Here is a 13159-nt window from a genome sequence, read left to right as displayed (position 1 = left end):
GTTCAGTTCTCTACACTCCTATTGATTTCTGTAATTTCCTGTCACATTGTTCCATTCGATTAAATTGCTCAGTGGTTGCATCACAAACATTAGTTGGTCTGTAAAAATTGTCTAGACATTGGGAGACATGGTTTATCGATCGTTACTGTAAAGTTTTACACAGATCACACAAAGGCACTGTTGATATTGTCCTTATTCATAGCCCTTATTGTTATTGTAATGTACTGTGTCAGTATCAGACTCTTACATCAAATAGAATAAGTATGTCTGATGACAAGCCAATCTGAGGTCAGTGAATCTCCTGGCCCACACTCTTAGCATACAGAGGGCTCTGCCTGCTGAGAGGGCAGCAATATTAGTGCTGAAGTCAGTAACATTTGATTTGATTGGAAGTTAGTGCTGCTTAAGCAGGGAAGATTAAATGTGACCGTCAATTTGATCAATTGACAGTTAGTTATGCTTTCCTGCATGGATTTGATGTATTGATTTGAGTTGTGGTAAAGATGGTATAAGATAACTTTTAATAAACAACTCATTATGATTATCTAACTCATAATAATTTAATGTGTGACTAAATGGATTACATAGTGAGGAACAAGATTAAAATTGTTCATGTTGTTTCCAATGAAGGAATCAGAGAATGTAAATGCTCATCTTAAAACCTAGCCTAAGTGATTTAGGGCAAAGAGTATCTGTAGCTAAGAATTCCTTCTTATATGTATAATTTATCATGTAACTTTGTGTGTGTGTGTGTCTCGTCTTTATCTGCGTGTCCACCTGCAGAGTGCAATAGTGCAGCAGCCATGACGAACGCAGTGATGGGCGGTAGCTCGGACCGCTGGGTGCCCAACGATAGACAGATGAGCATGCATGCCAAGTAAGCACGGGTGGCAGAACAACAGGGTACACCAAGCACCATGCTGTTATCTCTGCACTCTTAAAAAATGAGTTTTATTTATTTGAGTTATTTTGACCTAGCCAGTTGGATTGTGTGAATAACCCAACATGTTGAGTTGTTTGGATTACCGAAACATGGGTTCATTTAACCATCAATTTAGTTTTTATTCACTTTCATGCTGGGTTGACCCAGCAGCTGGTTCTTTTTAATGTAATTGTCAGGGGGCGGGGCTTATTAGTAGCGTGGCTTTCTACATTATTTTTTGGCCATCCATGAGAGCAAATGTCATACCTACTCATCATGTTAACTTTGTACACTGCAGCGCCTCTCAAGTTGTGTAATGGAGATTCTGGGTTTGATTCCAAGCTCTGTCGCGACTGGGAGACCCGTGGGGCATTGCACAATTGGCCCAGCTTCATCCGGGTTTGGCCGGCAGGGATGTCCAAGTCTCATCGTGCACCAGCAACTCCTGTGGCGTGGTGGGCCGGGCGCAGTGTACCCTGACAAGGTTGCCAGGTGTACGGCCGGCGTTTCCTCCGACACATTGATGCAGCTGGCTTCCGGGTTAAGTGGGCATTGTGTCAAGAAGCAGTGGGGCTTGGTTGGGTTGTGTTTCGGAGGACGCTTGACCATCACCTCTCCTGAGTCCATACTGGAGTTGCAGCGATGAGACAAGACTGTGTCTACCAATTGGGGAGAAAAAGAGTAACAAAAATACAAATAAAATGTTTGTACATTGCAAATGTATATTTTTCAAACATGACATATTATAATATAACATGATTATTGACATTATGTACTAAAGTGGTAACTATCCCAACATTGGGATTTGAGTGACTCCTACTTATGTGACTTCTACACGTGTGTAAGCCTCATTAAAGCTGGCAGTGTCCAACCTTAATACGTGATAACAATACAACTGAACAGATGAACGGGAATGACATTTGCTCTCACGGGTGGCTAAAAATAACTTAACATCTGAAAGCTACACCCTTACTAAGCCACGCCTCAATTCTTATGATCTAACCCACTGGGACATATCTCAATAATCCAGCATCAAAAACCCTACCTTGCACTTTTTAAAAGAAAACAAGCCAACTAAGAGACCCAATGCCTGCAACCCAGCAGTTGGGTCATCCAATCAACCCAGCATTTATTTTAGTGTTGGTCAATTGTCTGCTGCATGGTGCTGTTAACCCCTCCATGCTTTCCCAGGCACCAACTTATTTTCTCCTCTCCTGTCTGCTTCCTTTTAATCTCTGCCATGGCTGGGACTCAGTGATAAGGAACAGTAAGTAGTACAGCTCTCCCTCCATCTCTCCGTCTACCTTATCCCCCCACCCTCTCCACTGTTTCAATCTACTATTCTACTTTTTGATTGTATTTAGAGTGTGTCTAGGGTATGTACAGGTAAATGTATATTCTCTCCTTAATTATTGTATGTTCACATATGTTTTGGACACAGGTAATGAAGGGTGTTTGCACAATGTGCACATGTGCATTAGGCCATTATGGTATTTGTTGTATTACGTTGTCTACTTTGTCTCTGTCGATTGTATACCTCGGTCAATTCTTGTGTTTGAGTGTTATTTTGCATATACATTTGATTTCTCACTGTATGTCTGAGTGTGTGACCCTGACGAGCTAAAAATGCATGCATGCAGCATGGGTGCCTCAGCCCCAGACAGTTTTCCTGTGTGGTTGTCAGGGGCAACTGGACCAACCAGGGCAGGCCTGGTCCCGACGCTCCGGACCTGACTGACGAGGAGAAGGAGATCATTAACGGTGTGATCGCCCGTGCTGAGAAGATGGAGGCCATGGAGCAGGAGAGAATTGGGTGAGGACTAAAGAGACATTCTGAGCTAATGGATTGGAACTCCATTGCACGGCCCACCTCGGTGTTGTTAAATCTCAGCTCTGCAAAAATACTGGACAAGATGATAGAATTACACACACGTCATTCAATCAGTTGGACTATTAATACCACATTTACCCAACTGAGCATGGATGTTCTACTGGTAATTGGCTGTAATGAAAGTTGTCCTGGCTGCTACAGGCGCTTGGTGAACCGTCTAGATGACATGAAGAAGACGGTGTGTGGGGACGGGGTGAACCGCTGTCTGCTGTGTGGGGAGCAGCTGGGTGTTCCAGGGGTCAGCTCAGTGGTTTGTGAGGACTGCAAAAAGGTAGGGGGGTTGGAAAGATTGGCTTTTTTCCCCTTCCAAGATGGCAAAGACGCTTTGCTTTTGCTGTGATGAACCATTACGGACCATGTTAGGCCACAATTGACCCTGAGAAATGAAATGGTAATATATCTGTGACATTGTAAACATTAATACCTCTTTGTGAACCTGTGTCTTTTCTCCTGTAGCACATGTGCACCAAGTGTGGAGTGCAGAACGGCAGCCGGTCGCGCTCTGTGTGGCTCTGCAAGATCTGCAGCGAACAGCGAGAGGTGAGTATTTCTGCGAGACACACAGGGTGACAAGGATATGTCATAGCATGACACATGTTACGCTATGTGTCATAGGGAATTAAAGGACGTGGTGGGTGAAAGATACAGGGAGATTAACAGTGAGTGTACTGTTGGTGTCAAGGTTAAAGCTTATATGACGCAGGCCATTATTTACGAACCCCAGGAAGACTATCTGTTGTCATGGTGTCAGCTTGATGGGGATCCAAATAAAGATGAAAGATTCTAAATGATCTCTTAGGTGTGGAAGCGATCTGGTGCCTGGTTCTTTAAAGGCTTTCCTAAGCAGTTCCTGCCCTCGCCCATGCCCATCTCCAAGTCCAAAGGGTCAAGTGCCCAGCGAGCCCCAGAGCCAGCATCATCTGACCCCAGGGCTGCAGCTGGTCATCCCCAATCACAGGCCAGAGGTAAGCAGGCCGCACGGAGCAGTGGGAAAGGGGGTTGTGTCACGTTGATTGCTTTCTTGGCTTGTGAGAGTGGCAAAGCAGATATAGACATGGTCTGTTTTCCGTAGCTGGCCAGGCAGAATAAAACCCATTCAGCTAACTAATTATAGCTAAATGGGAATGATGTTGTCCTGAAGTCAATATTCTATTCTAAAAGATAAAAGCGATGGAAACCCCAAACAGTATCTACAATGTTTTATTTGTTTTATCTTTTGTACTGTTCTTTACTGATGTTGTCGACTATGAATATAGTACTACTGTTTTGTTGGGAACATATCTCAGTGGGCCATGCACACTCGGGAGAGGTCTTAATTCATGAACATGTACCACGTTCAATATGACTGAAGTCTTATACAAAACAATACAGTTGACGGGGCAAAAATAAGAGTGTAGGTGTGAGAGAGAATCAATGTCCGGTGCTGCCTGTCTCCCAGGTCCAGAGGAGAGTCAGTCTCCTAGTGCTAGCCAGCAGGGAGCAGGTAAGTCATTCAGTCATTAACCTTATAGCCACCATCTCAATGCACCGTCTCACCAGTTTAAACAGTGGCCCTCCACTGGCTCCCAGTCACTCCTAACATTTATTTGAATGATTCATTTGTCAGCATTACCATAAAAGCCCAGGTCTGTTTCCCAGAATGAGCACTGCCACCTCCTCGCAGACAGCCAGATCCAGGGGTGGGTGGGTTGACTTAGGCAGTGGGAAGTACATTCTGGGGCAAGGCTGGCACCTCCAGGGGGCTCTGAAACGAGAGGTGGCATAGAATCTGCTCACACTTGCAGCAGTGCCATTAGAATTGCAGTAAGATATTCTCAAATAAGAAAGCTGGGGGGGAAAGGTAGAGAAAAAAATCCAGGCTTTAGGAAGTGATCAAGGTTGCCTGCCACAGTTTGTTGTACTGTATGTAGGTCAATGCCTGTGCAATGGAAAATCTGCAACATTAAAAGGATTCACAGAGACTAGGGAGCCATATGGATTCCACTGCAGGGCAGTCTCAGTGATATGCTGATGTGTGTGTGTGTGTTTGTTAATGTGTGTAGCAGGACCAGAGGAACTGGGGCATGCTGGCAAACCACCTGGGGCCCCTAAGCCGTCAGATGTTCGCATGGCGACTGGTGGGACTGGTCATGGTTACAATGAGGGAGGTGCTCAGAACAGCCCAGTGGCGCTGCAGAAGGCTGTTCCAGTCCAGAGCTCCAGGCCTCCTCCAGCAGCATCGGCCCAGCAGGGTATGGCAAAGATGGACCCACATCACCAGGCCAGCCCTGACATTGACACACACTTAGCATTTATAGAGGATAGAAATATGTAGTGTCCATCAGCACATAAAAACACACTAATCATTATCATGGTTATGGTTGTAGCTCCACTGGAGACGGAGGGAGGTGGCTACTCCACTAGCGGTGATCCAGTGGATGAGAGAGTGCCTCCTGCAGTGCGGGAGGAGAGGAGACAGCCAACCACCTACAACCCCGTTCCTGCTCGACAACAAGCCCCTCCGCCTGAGGAGGAGGATGCAAACAGCTATGACTCAGATGAGGCCAGTAAGTGACCAGCCTGTCCTTCCAGCTAGACCTCTTCAATATGGGCTATGTGTCTACTGTTGGATTTCCACCTTACTCAAGACATCAGTGATCTCTCTCTCTATGGCTTCCAGACTGTTTTAAGTCAACATACACTAAGTGTACCAACATTACTTAGTTGTGGTTTACTGGGCATATATCACACCTCCTCGGACCGTATTGCTTAAATAGACTCAATATTAGGAAGATGTTCTTAACGTCTTGTACACTCAGTGGGCACATACATCAATTTAACTTCTATTCCACGTTGGTTCAATGTAATTTCATTGAAATAATGTGGAAACAATGTTGATTGAACCGGTGTTTGCCAAGTGGGTCTGCTCTTTGTATTTGTATTTGTTTACGTAGTCATTCAGCAGACACTTTTATCCAGTCTGTTGTAGCATCTCCATGCTTGATCTCTTACCCCTTTGAGTCGATGGCCTTTGTAGCGTTCTAAGCATATCAATCATCTAATAATACTAGCAGCCAGCAGGCATCCTTCTAGTAGAATTCATGGAGATGTATTGGAGATGATATATGATAACGACCGTATATTATCCAAGCATGTGAATCAATATCTTGGAAGTAAAGTAGAAGAGAATGTAAAACAATTCAATAGTGAGACAAACTCTGCACTGGAACAATTTGTATGCAAGTCTCCTTTGCGTGATAGGAATCGTGTCATGACAGTCGTACGCCATGTTCCATTCCTCAAAAGGTCTTTCCTTGCTCCCTGGGGGATGAGGCATTCATTTACTTCATGGAGGTCCGGGAATTTAGAACAGAACACATTATTTGGGATAAGAGAGCACTGACGGGATCTAGATTTTCCTTGTGTTTGAATAGTTCCCTAATGTTATGGTAGAAATAGCCTTGGTTCTGGTTCTCTATGGAGTTGGCAGTGCTAGGACAGCCAGGTTCTGTGGTACAGACTGGTTTCAATAGCTCAACTGCTGCTTACTAGATCAGTGTTCAATCTACTCAGAGATGTCCTGGTTCTGTAGGCCTAATGGATTAAACAATTACATTATTTGTTTGCATCTAGTTACTGTAGATGCACATTAAATGTGTGCATTTTCGCCCTAATCTAATATTCAACTTTCCTGTGCTTTATGTTTTCCTGCCATTTTAAATGTTACATATTAGCTCAGTGATGTCTAATAGCTAAAGAGGCTGATTGGAGTCAGAGAGATTTAAGTACACAGGCCACTAGAACTACAGGCTTTAAAAGCTAGCCTCCCAACCATTACTCAGCAATGTGGTGGTTTGGAGCTGTTGGGGGTTTACTGTTTTAGATGAGGGGGATGATAGATTTAAACCTATTGATTATTAGTATCATCCCAGTTTCACCCTCCCTAAACATCCATGCATAGAATCCCATTTAACTTCTCTGTTTTCATGTTCCGTTTGAAGTGGGATACTTTCTAAATGTATTCCGTTGTGAGTCATATTTTTCTTTAGTTGATATTACAGTGATATTCTGCTGGTTTTTAATGGAATTTCCTGTTTCTTTGGACGGATGCATAACCTATTTCATCTGTTTACAGTCCATTTAGTCTGCAGATTTACTGTTGGATGATTTATTTATTTCTCCTTTATCAGTTCATCACTTGATTTTCAGTTGTTTGGTCTGCCGTCTGGCGTGAAGCTCATGTCTCTTTTACTGTCGACCAGGCCTCTAGAATCCTGTTCCTGGAGAGTTACCCTCCTGTAGGTTTTTCGCTCCCACACCAGTTGTAACTAACCTGATTCAGTTTATCAACCAGCTAATTATTACAATCAAGTGCGCTACATTAGAGTTGGAGTGAAAACCTACAGGACGGTAGCTGTCTAGGAAAAGGGTTGTCGACATTCTCAATATTTTCTGATACTCTGAGAATCAATCCTAGTCTAGACTCTATTTACAACCTAGTGCTCTCTATATAAGATGTAGTGCTCGTGTCTGTGTTCCACTGTTTGTTGTCTGATCTAATGACTGTTCTGGGTGTGTTTCAGCCACTCTGGGCGGCTTGGAGTTCAGCTTGCTTTATGAGCAGGAGAACAACAGTCTCCACTGCAGCATCCTCAAAGCCAAGGTATCACCTACTGCACTCATTCACTCACTCACTCTGAGCCAATTACACTGAAGTGGCCTGTGTTAAGAAGCTGCTGCTGCAGTAGTTTACTTTTCCATCTTGAATAGGGGCTCCTGGTCCCTGCTGTCCTGTCTGGTGACATAAAGAGTCTTGTCTTTCCCTCAGGGACTGAAGCCCATGGACTCGAACGGACTGGCTGATCCCTATGTCAAGCTGCATCTATTGCCAGGGGCCAGTAAGGTGATAGAATTCACTTTCCTTATTTTCAACCTGGGAGTTAATATATGTTTGTGTATTTGTTATGGTATGTGTTATTATTCAGAAAAATGTGTAATGCTAGGATACACGCCCATTAGTTCAAGCCTGCCACCATAAGGATTATCCATTGTACTACACATAAAGGTCCCTTGCCTCTCTCCAGCCTCAGAAATAGAAGTGCTTTAGACCAGTTGATTGAGTTCCTTATCTTTATTTATTGTATCTACTCTCATGTGCTGCAGTCCAACAAGCTACGCACCAAGACCCTGAGAAACACCCGTAACCCTGCCTGGAACGAGACCCTGGTCTACCACGGACTCACAGACGAGGACATGCAGCGCAAGACTCTCAGGTGGATACTTGAAGCAGAGAAACAACACACGTCTGTTCACTAAACATCAGGATAACCTGTCTAGTTGTCTACATTTGTTACCGTGGTTTTATCCAAGGGCTTAATTGTTTTAATTTACATGATTTCCTCCATAGACGTGATGATCCAATATTATCGATGTACTATCTTGTTTGATGTAGGATCTCTGTCTGTGATGAGGACAAGTTTGGGCATAATGAGTTTATCGGAGAAACTCGCATTGCGCTGAAGAAACTGAAGATCAACCAGAAAAAAAACTTCAACGTGTGTCTCGAGAGAGTTGTCCCTGTGAGTACGTTAACATGCTACACACATTAGATAAATATACAGTAAAAGTCCCATTTGTTTGTATGTTTGATTGGACCACCCTTATCCATATTTTTCCACAGACAAAGAAGACTGCAACAGCTGGAGGGGCTCGAGGCATTTCGCTCTACGAGGATGAGGTATTGGTGTTTGACCTGCATGTGTGGGCATGTAGATTACCGCTACGTGTCTTCATGCAAATCATGTCTTCATGATATGATTTAAAAAATGTTACTCTTCCCTCCTCTCTCTCTCGTCCAGGGTGGGAAGGAGGTTGGAGATGTGGAGGAGCGTGGTCGTATCTTGATCTCCCTCACGTACAGCACCCAGCAGAATCGTCTCCTCGTGGGTGTGGTGCGCTGTGTTCACCTGGCCGCCATGGATGCCAATGGATACTCTGACCCATTTGTCGAAATGTCAGTCTGTTTCACTGTGTTTCCTATCAGGCGTGAATACAAACAAAACTTTTCCAGTATTTAGTATAATTTTTTCACTCAAAATCAATACAAATGGAATTATGTCAAAGTTTTTCATTTGCATAGCAGAATATATCTGTTTTGCAATTTACTTTCCTATCCCCAAATGCAGGATGACAACATCAAACTAATATGATCTATTATATGATGTGTTAGATGCCTGAGACCTGATATGGGGAAGAAGGCCAAGAACAAAACAAATATCAAGAAGAAGACCCTAAACCCAGAGTACAACGAGGTCAGCCTCCTGTTGGTCCCTTGCAATAATAATAGAAGATGAAAGTAACCATCTGATAGCAGTACTTTGTTTGTGCTTTTAATGTTTAAATGCCTGTGAAAACATCAATGTATTGATTTGTGTATCGAAGTAAATCACATTTATTGGATATTGTGAGGGGGATGATTTCTCTGTTGTTGTGTTACAGGAATTTAGCTATGACATCAAGCACAGCGACCTGGCTAAGAAGACCCTGGACATCTCAGTGTGGGACTACGACATTGGGAAATCCAACGATTACATCGGTACGATCCATAGGAGATCTGTTTGAGATCTACTAGACCTTGTTGAAGTTTCCATCTGTTGTGCCAGCCCTCTCACCCTCCTCTCCCTCCTTGTTGGTCTGCTATAGGTGGGTGCCAGCTGGGCATCACAGCCAAAGGGGAGCGGCTGAAGCACTGGTATGAGTGCCTGAAGAACAAGGACAAGAAGATAGAGCGCTGGCACACCCTGTTGAATGAGAATCCTGTCAACAGCAACTAACCCCTATTAGAATGAGCAAAGTCCTCTCCCTCAACACTCAGCCCCCTCTCCTTTCTCACATTACCCTCTCTACCCTCCCCAAGAACCTTTAATATTGGACTAACCAGTAGTCTTCCTGTCTGGCTGTCTGCATTCTTTCCTGCCCTCAACCCAACCCGCCACATGCACCTTTCCATCCTCCCCTGTTGTCCCAGATGTGACATTCCCATCTCATTTCTCTCCCCCTTTACAGACTTATCTGGAAATACTCCTCCAGAGGCAAAACATGGTATACTTTAAAATCATCCTTCAAAAACAACTTAGGGATTCAACAATTTAAGGCAAAAAAATACATAAATAAATAATTTTGAAGATAATAAAAACAACAGCTTGACATTGCATTATACGGTTGCATTGAGATAATCATAGCAGTTGATGATGTTATATATTGAATTTGACACATCCTAAAGAAAACCAATATTGAAATGCACTAGCACAAAAGATGTTGAAGCAATATGTAAGTCTATGAGGGATTGCAGCTGCAGCACCCGTTGAACTATGAAGTTCATTAGACTGGCAGGTTGTAATCCTTGATTTCTTGTAAAATGACATCATGCAGTATTATTACCACTTGTATGAGCATGCAAAACCACATGAAAACACACCGAGGACCCACAGCTGCCCTCTGAACTATTTCAAATGTTCCAAAAGTCACATGTTTATTTAATGATATCTAATGAATATTATGGCATTCTCATGAAGAAGGTTTATATGCTGCAGAATTTCTGAAGTTAAAGATAAAAAATAATCTGGACTCTGGGAGTGATTCACAAAAAAACTTGACAAAAAACATATATTTATTATTTTTTAATATATTACATACTAAATGGGCAATTCAAGTAAATCATATTTGTATTTATTTCAGAATCATTTTAAATATTTTGAATGATAGCACTCCTATTAGAAGAAACTGTGCTCACTTCATGTCAAGTGTTCACTTTGTCCTTATTTGAGTCATGTTTATAGAGGTAGTGGGAACATGTTAAATTTTTGATGAGAATGTTTGCACTGAAAAGTTGAAAATCTGGTTCAGTTCTTTGTTTACGGCGAAGGAAGAGAGGAGAAAGGAAAACCTTATTTCCCTGGCGAGTAATGAGAAGTATACTATGACAGGTGTGGTCTAAATGAATGTTTACTGAAGTTTTTTACTGACTGACATTTTTACATTGAATGCACATGATCAGATTTTTCACTGACACTTAAAGCCTGCTCCACCTTAGTCACATTAAATAAGCCAACATGGGTAAGGCTATGCCATAAGTAAATGTGCTGCTTGCATGCACTGTCCTCGTGACCCTTGTGTTTTCTGTGGCTGGAGCAGTCACACACCCCAACCGGCTCCTCCCCACAATGCAGCCCCCTTTACCCACTCTGGCCACCTGCATTAACGAGTCATCCTTTTTTGCTGCACCATTCACTCAAAGTTTTGGCGGGCGGCTGTTGACCAATTACCGTAATTCAAAAAAAGCACACCTTATACCATGGAATGACCTCAATTTATACAGCTGTTTGCAAGTTTCTCAAAAAAAACTATGCATGAGAGATCTTGTGGTTCATGATATATACATTGACTTAAGAAACAAATTCTATTGTAATTTGATGATGTGTCTCTACCCCTTAACATTGGTCCAAATGCTTTTTTTTAAACACTGAAGTCCACAGCAACATACATGTATTTATGCAGCATGAATATCAGGACTATTATTATCATTAGGCTAACAATGGATAAAGGAATTGATGTAGCAGGCTACTTTAGACACTCTTCAGAGCATCCTCAGCTTGGTAATGGGACAGGGATGAGAGCGAAAGCTAGGACCCTGTACACAGAGCTCAGAGAATGCTTCGAGGGCTGATTACTGTGCGTAAACAGTCAAGCACATTAACAAATGGATCTCACCGACCAGTTCCTGAAGGTAGACGATTAAAGGAGATTCATCTCATCTATAGAGTGATGCATTTTCACCAAGTGCTCTGTCTCCTCCTTTGATGGGTAAAAACAGGGGCTCCCACAGCCATGAGAGCCTCTGCTGAACTGTATTGTCTTGCTGTCCACCAGTAGCCACAATTTCAACATTATTTTGTTGCGTATGCACTTGGTTTTCACTGGTTCTACTACGGTACTATTGTAGCCTACCTGTTCTGTTTTGTGACCAGTTTAGTGGTCTTTAATCTTAATTAGTTTCTATTCTCTTTTCTGGATAGTAAGTATCGCTAAACCTAAAGAGGATACAACTGTTCTACGTTTTGTTCTGCCTACTCTATTTAAATGAATTGTTTGTTGGTTTTATTTATGTCAATTGTAAATAAGTAGTGCATGGACTTGAGAGAAACAAAATATAAGTACCTGTGTATGTTTGCATGTAAAGATTTTACAAAGAGTTAGGTTTACACAGATCAATAAAAGCAAGGTCAGACTTGTGAGATCATTATCTTGTGTACCGTCTATGGTCTTTGTGGGGAGATAGTTTTGATGCTACATGTTGCGTTGTGCCTAAGAACAGCCCATTGGGCATATACCACACCTCCTCGGCCCTTATTGTTTAGAGAAACACTGAGTGTATTAAACATTAGGAACGCCTGCTCTTTCCATGACATAAACTGACCAGGTGAATCCAGGTGAAAGCTATGATCCCTTATTGATGTCACTTGTTGTCTAGATGAAGGGGAGAAGACAGGTTAAAGAAGGATTTTTAGGACTTGAGACATGGATTGTGTATGTGTGCCATTCAATTCAAATCAAATCGAAATTTTATTTGTCACATGCGCCGAATACAACAGGTGTTTCACCTTACAGTGAAATGCTTACTTACAAGCTCTTAACCAACAACGTAGTTAATTAAGAAAAATACCTTGGTAAGTTAACAAAAAACATAAAAAACAAATAAATACAAATACAAAAACCAAAAAAAAAAATACAAAAAAAAAATGCTAAGTAAAAAATAAGAATTAAAAGTAACAAATAACTAAAGAGCAGCAGTAAAATAACAATAGCGAGGCTACCGGTACAGAGTCAATGTGCAGGGGCACCGGTTAGCTGAGGTAATTGAGGTAATATGTACATGTAGGTAGAGTGAAAGTGACTATGCATAGATAATAAACTGAGGGTAGCAGCGTAAAAGGGGGGTGCAATGCAATTGCCATTTGATTAGCTGTTCAGGAGTCTTATTGCTTGGGGGTAGAGGCTGTTTAGAAGTCTCTTAGACCTAGACTTGGCGCTCTGGTACCGCATGCCATGCGGTAGCAGAGAGAACAGTCTATGGCTAGGGTGGCTGGAGTCTTTGACCATTTTTAGGGCCTTCCTCTGACACGGCCTGGTATAGAGGTCCTGGATGGCAGGAAGCTTGGCCCCAGTGATGTACTGGGCTGTTCGCACTACACTCTGTAGTGCCTTGCGGTCGGAGGCCGAGCAGTTGCCATACCAGGCGGTGATGCAACCAGTCAGCTCTCCATGGTGCATTTGTAGAACTTCTTGAGGATCTGAGGACCCATGCCAAA

General features: G+C 42.7%; 1 protein-coding gene across 1 annotated transcript; it reads left to right on the top strand.

Moving 5' to 3' along the window:
• The first annotated feature begins 2462 nt into the window (after nt 1-2462).
• Nucleotides 2463-12093, top strand: LOC135541806 (rabphilin-3A-like). The gene is made up of 15 exons (XM_064968205.1): nt 2463-2735; nt 2955-3084; nt 3270-3353; nt 3613-3778; nt 4856-5044; nt 5180-5359; nt 7376-7455; nt 7621-7695; nt 7956-8065; nt 8245-8371; nt 8473-8529; nt 8651-8805; nt 9022-9103; nt 9291-9387; nt 9495-12093. The coding sequence occupies exons 1-15, from the start codon at nt 2557-2559 to the stop codon at nt 9623-9625; spliced, it is 1842 nt and encodes a 613-aa protein (XP_064824277.1). The 5' UTR covers nt 2463-2556; the 3' UTR covers nt 9626-12093.
• Nucleotides 12094-13159: the final 1066 nt, after the last annotated feature.

The sequence above is a fragment of the Oncorhynchus masou genome, chromosome 1 (assembly GCF_036934945.1).
Source record: "Oncorhynchus masou masou isolate Uvic2021 chromosome 1, UVic_Omas_1.1, whole genome shotgun sequence".
NCBI classification, from domain to species: domain Eukaryota; kingdom Metazoa; phylum Chordata; class Actinopteri; order Salmoniformes; family Salmonidae; genus Oncorhynchus; species Oncorhynchus masou.
This window is presented reverse-complemented; position numbering and strand designations above follow the sequence as displayed.

What these genes read in the sequence shown, in the direction of transcription:
- LOC135541806 (XM_064968205.1), top strand. Translation starts at nt 2,557, where the DNA reads ATGCAGCATGGGTGCCTCAGCCCCAGACAGTTTTCCTGTGTGGTTGTC. An exon ending in TCTGCAGCGAACAGCGAGAG is followed by an intron (nt 3,354 to 3,612) that starts GTGAGTATTTCT and finishes ATGATCTCTTAG; the next exon opens with GTGTGGAAGCGATCTGGTGC. An exon ending in CTATGACTCAGATGAGGCCA is followed by an intron (nt 5,360 to 7,375) that starts GTAAGTGACCAG and finishes GGTGTGTTTCAG; the next exon opens with CCACTCTGGGCGGCTTGGAG.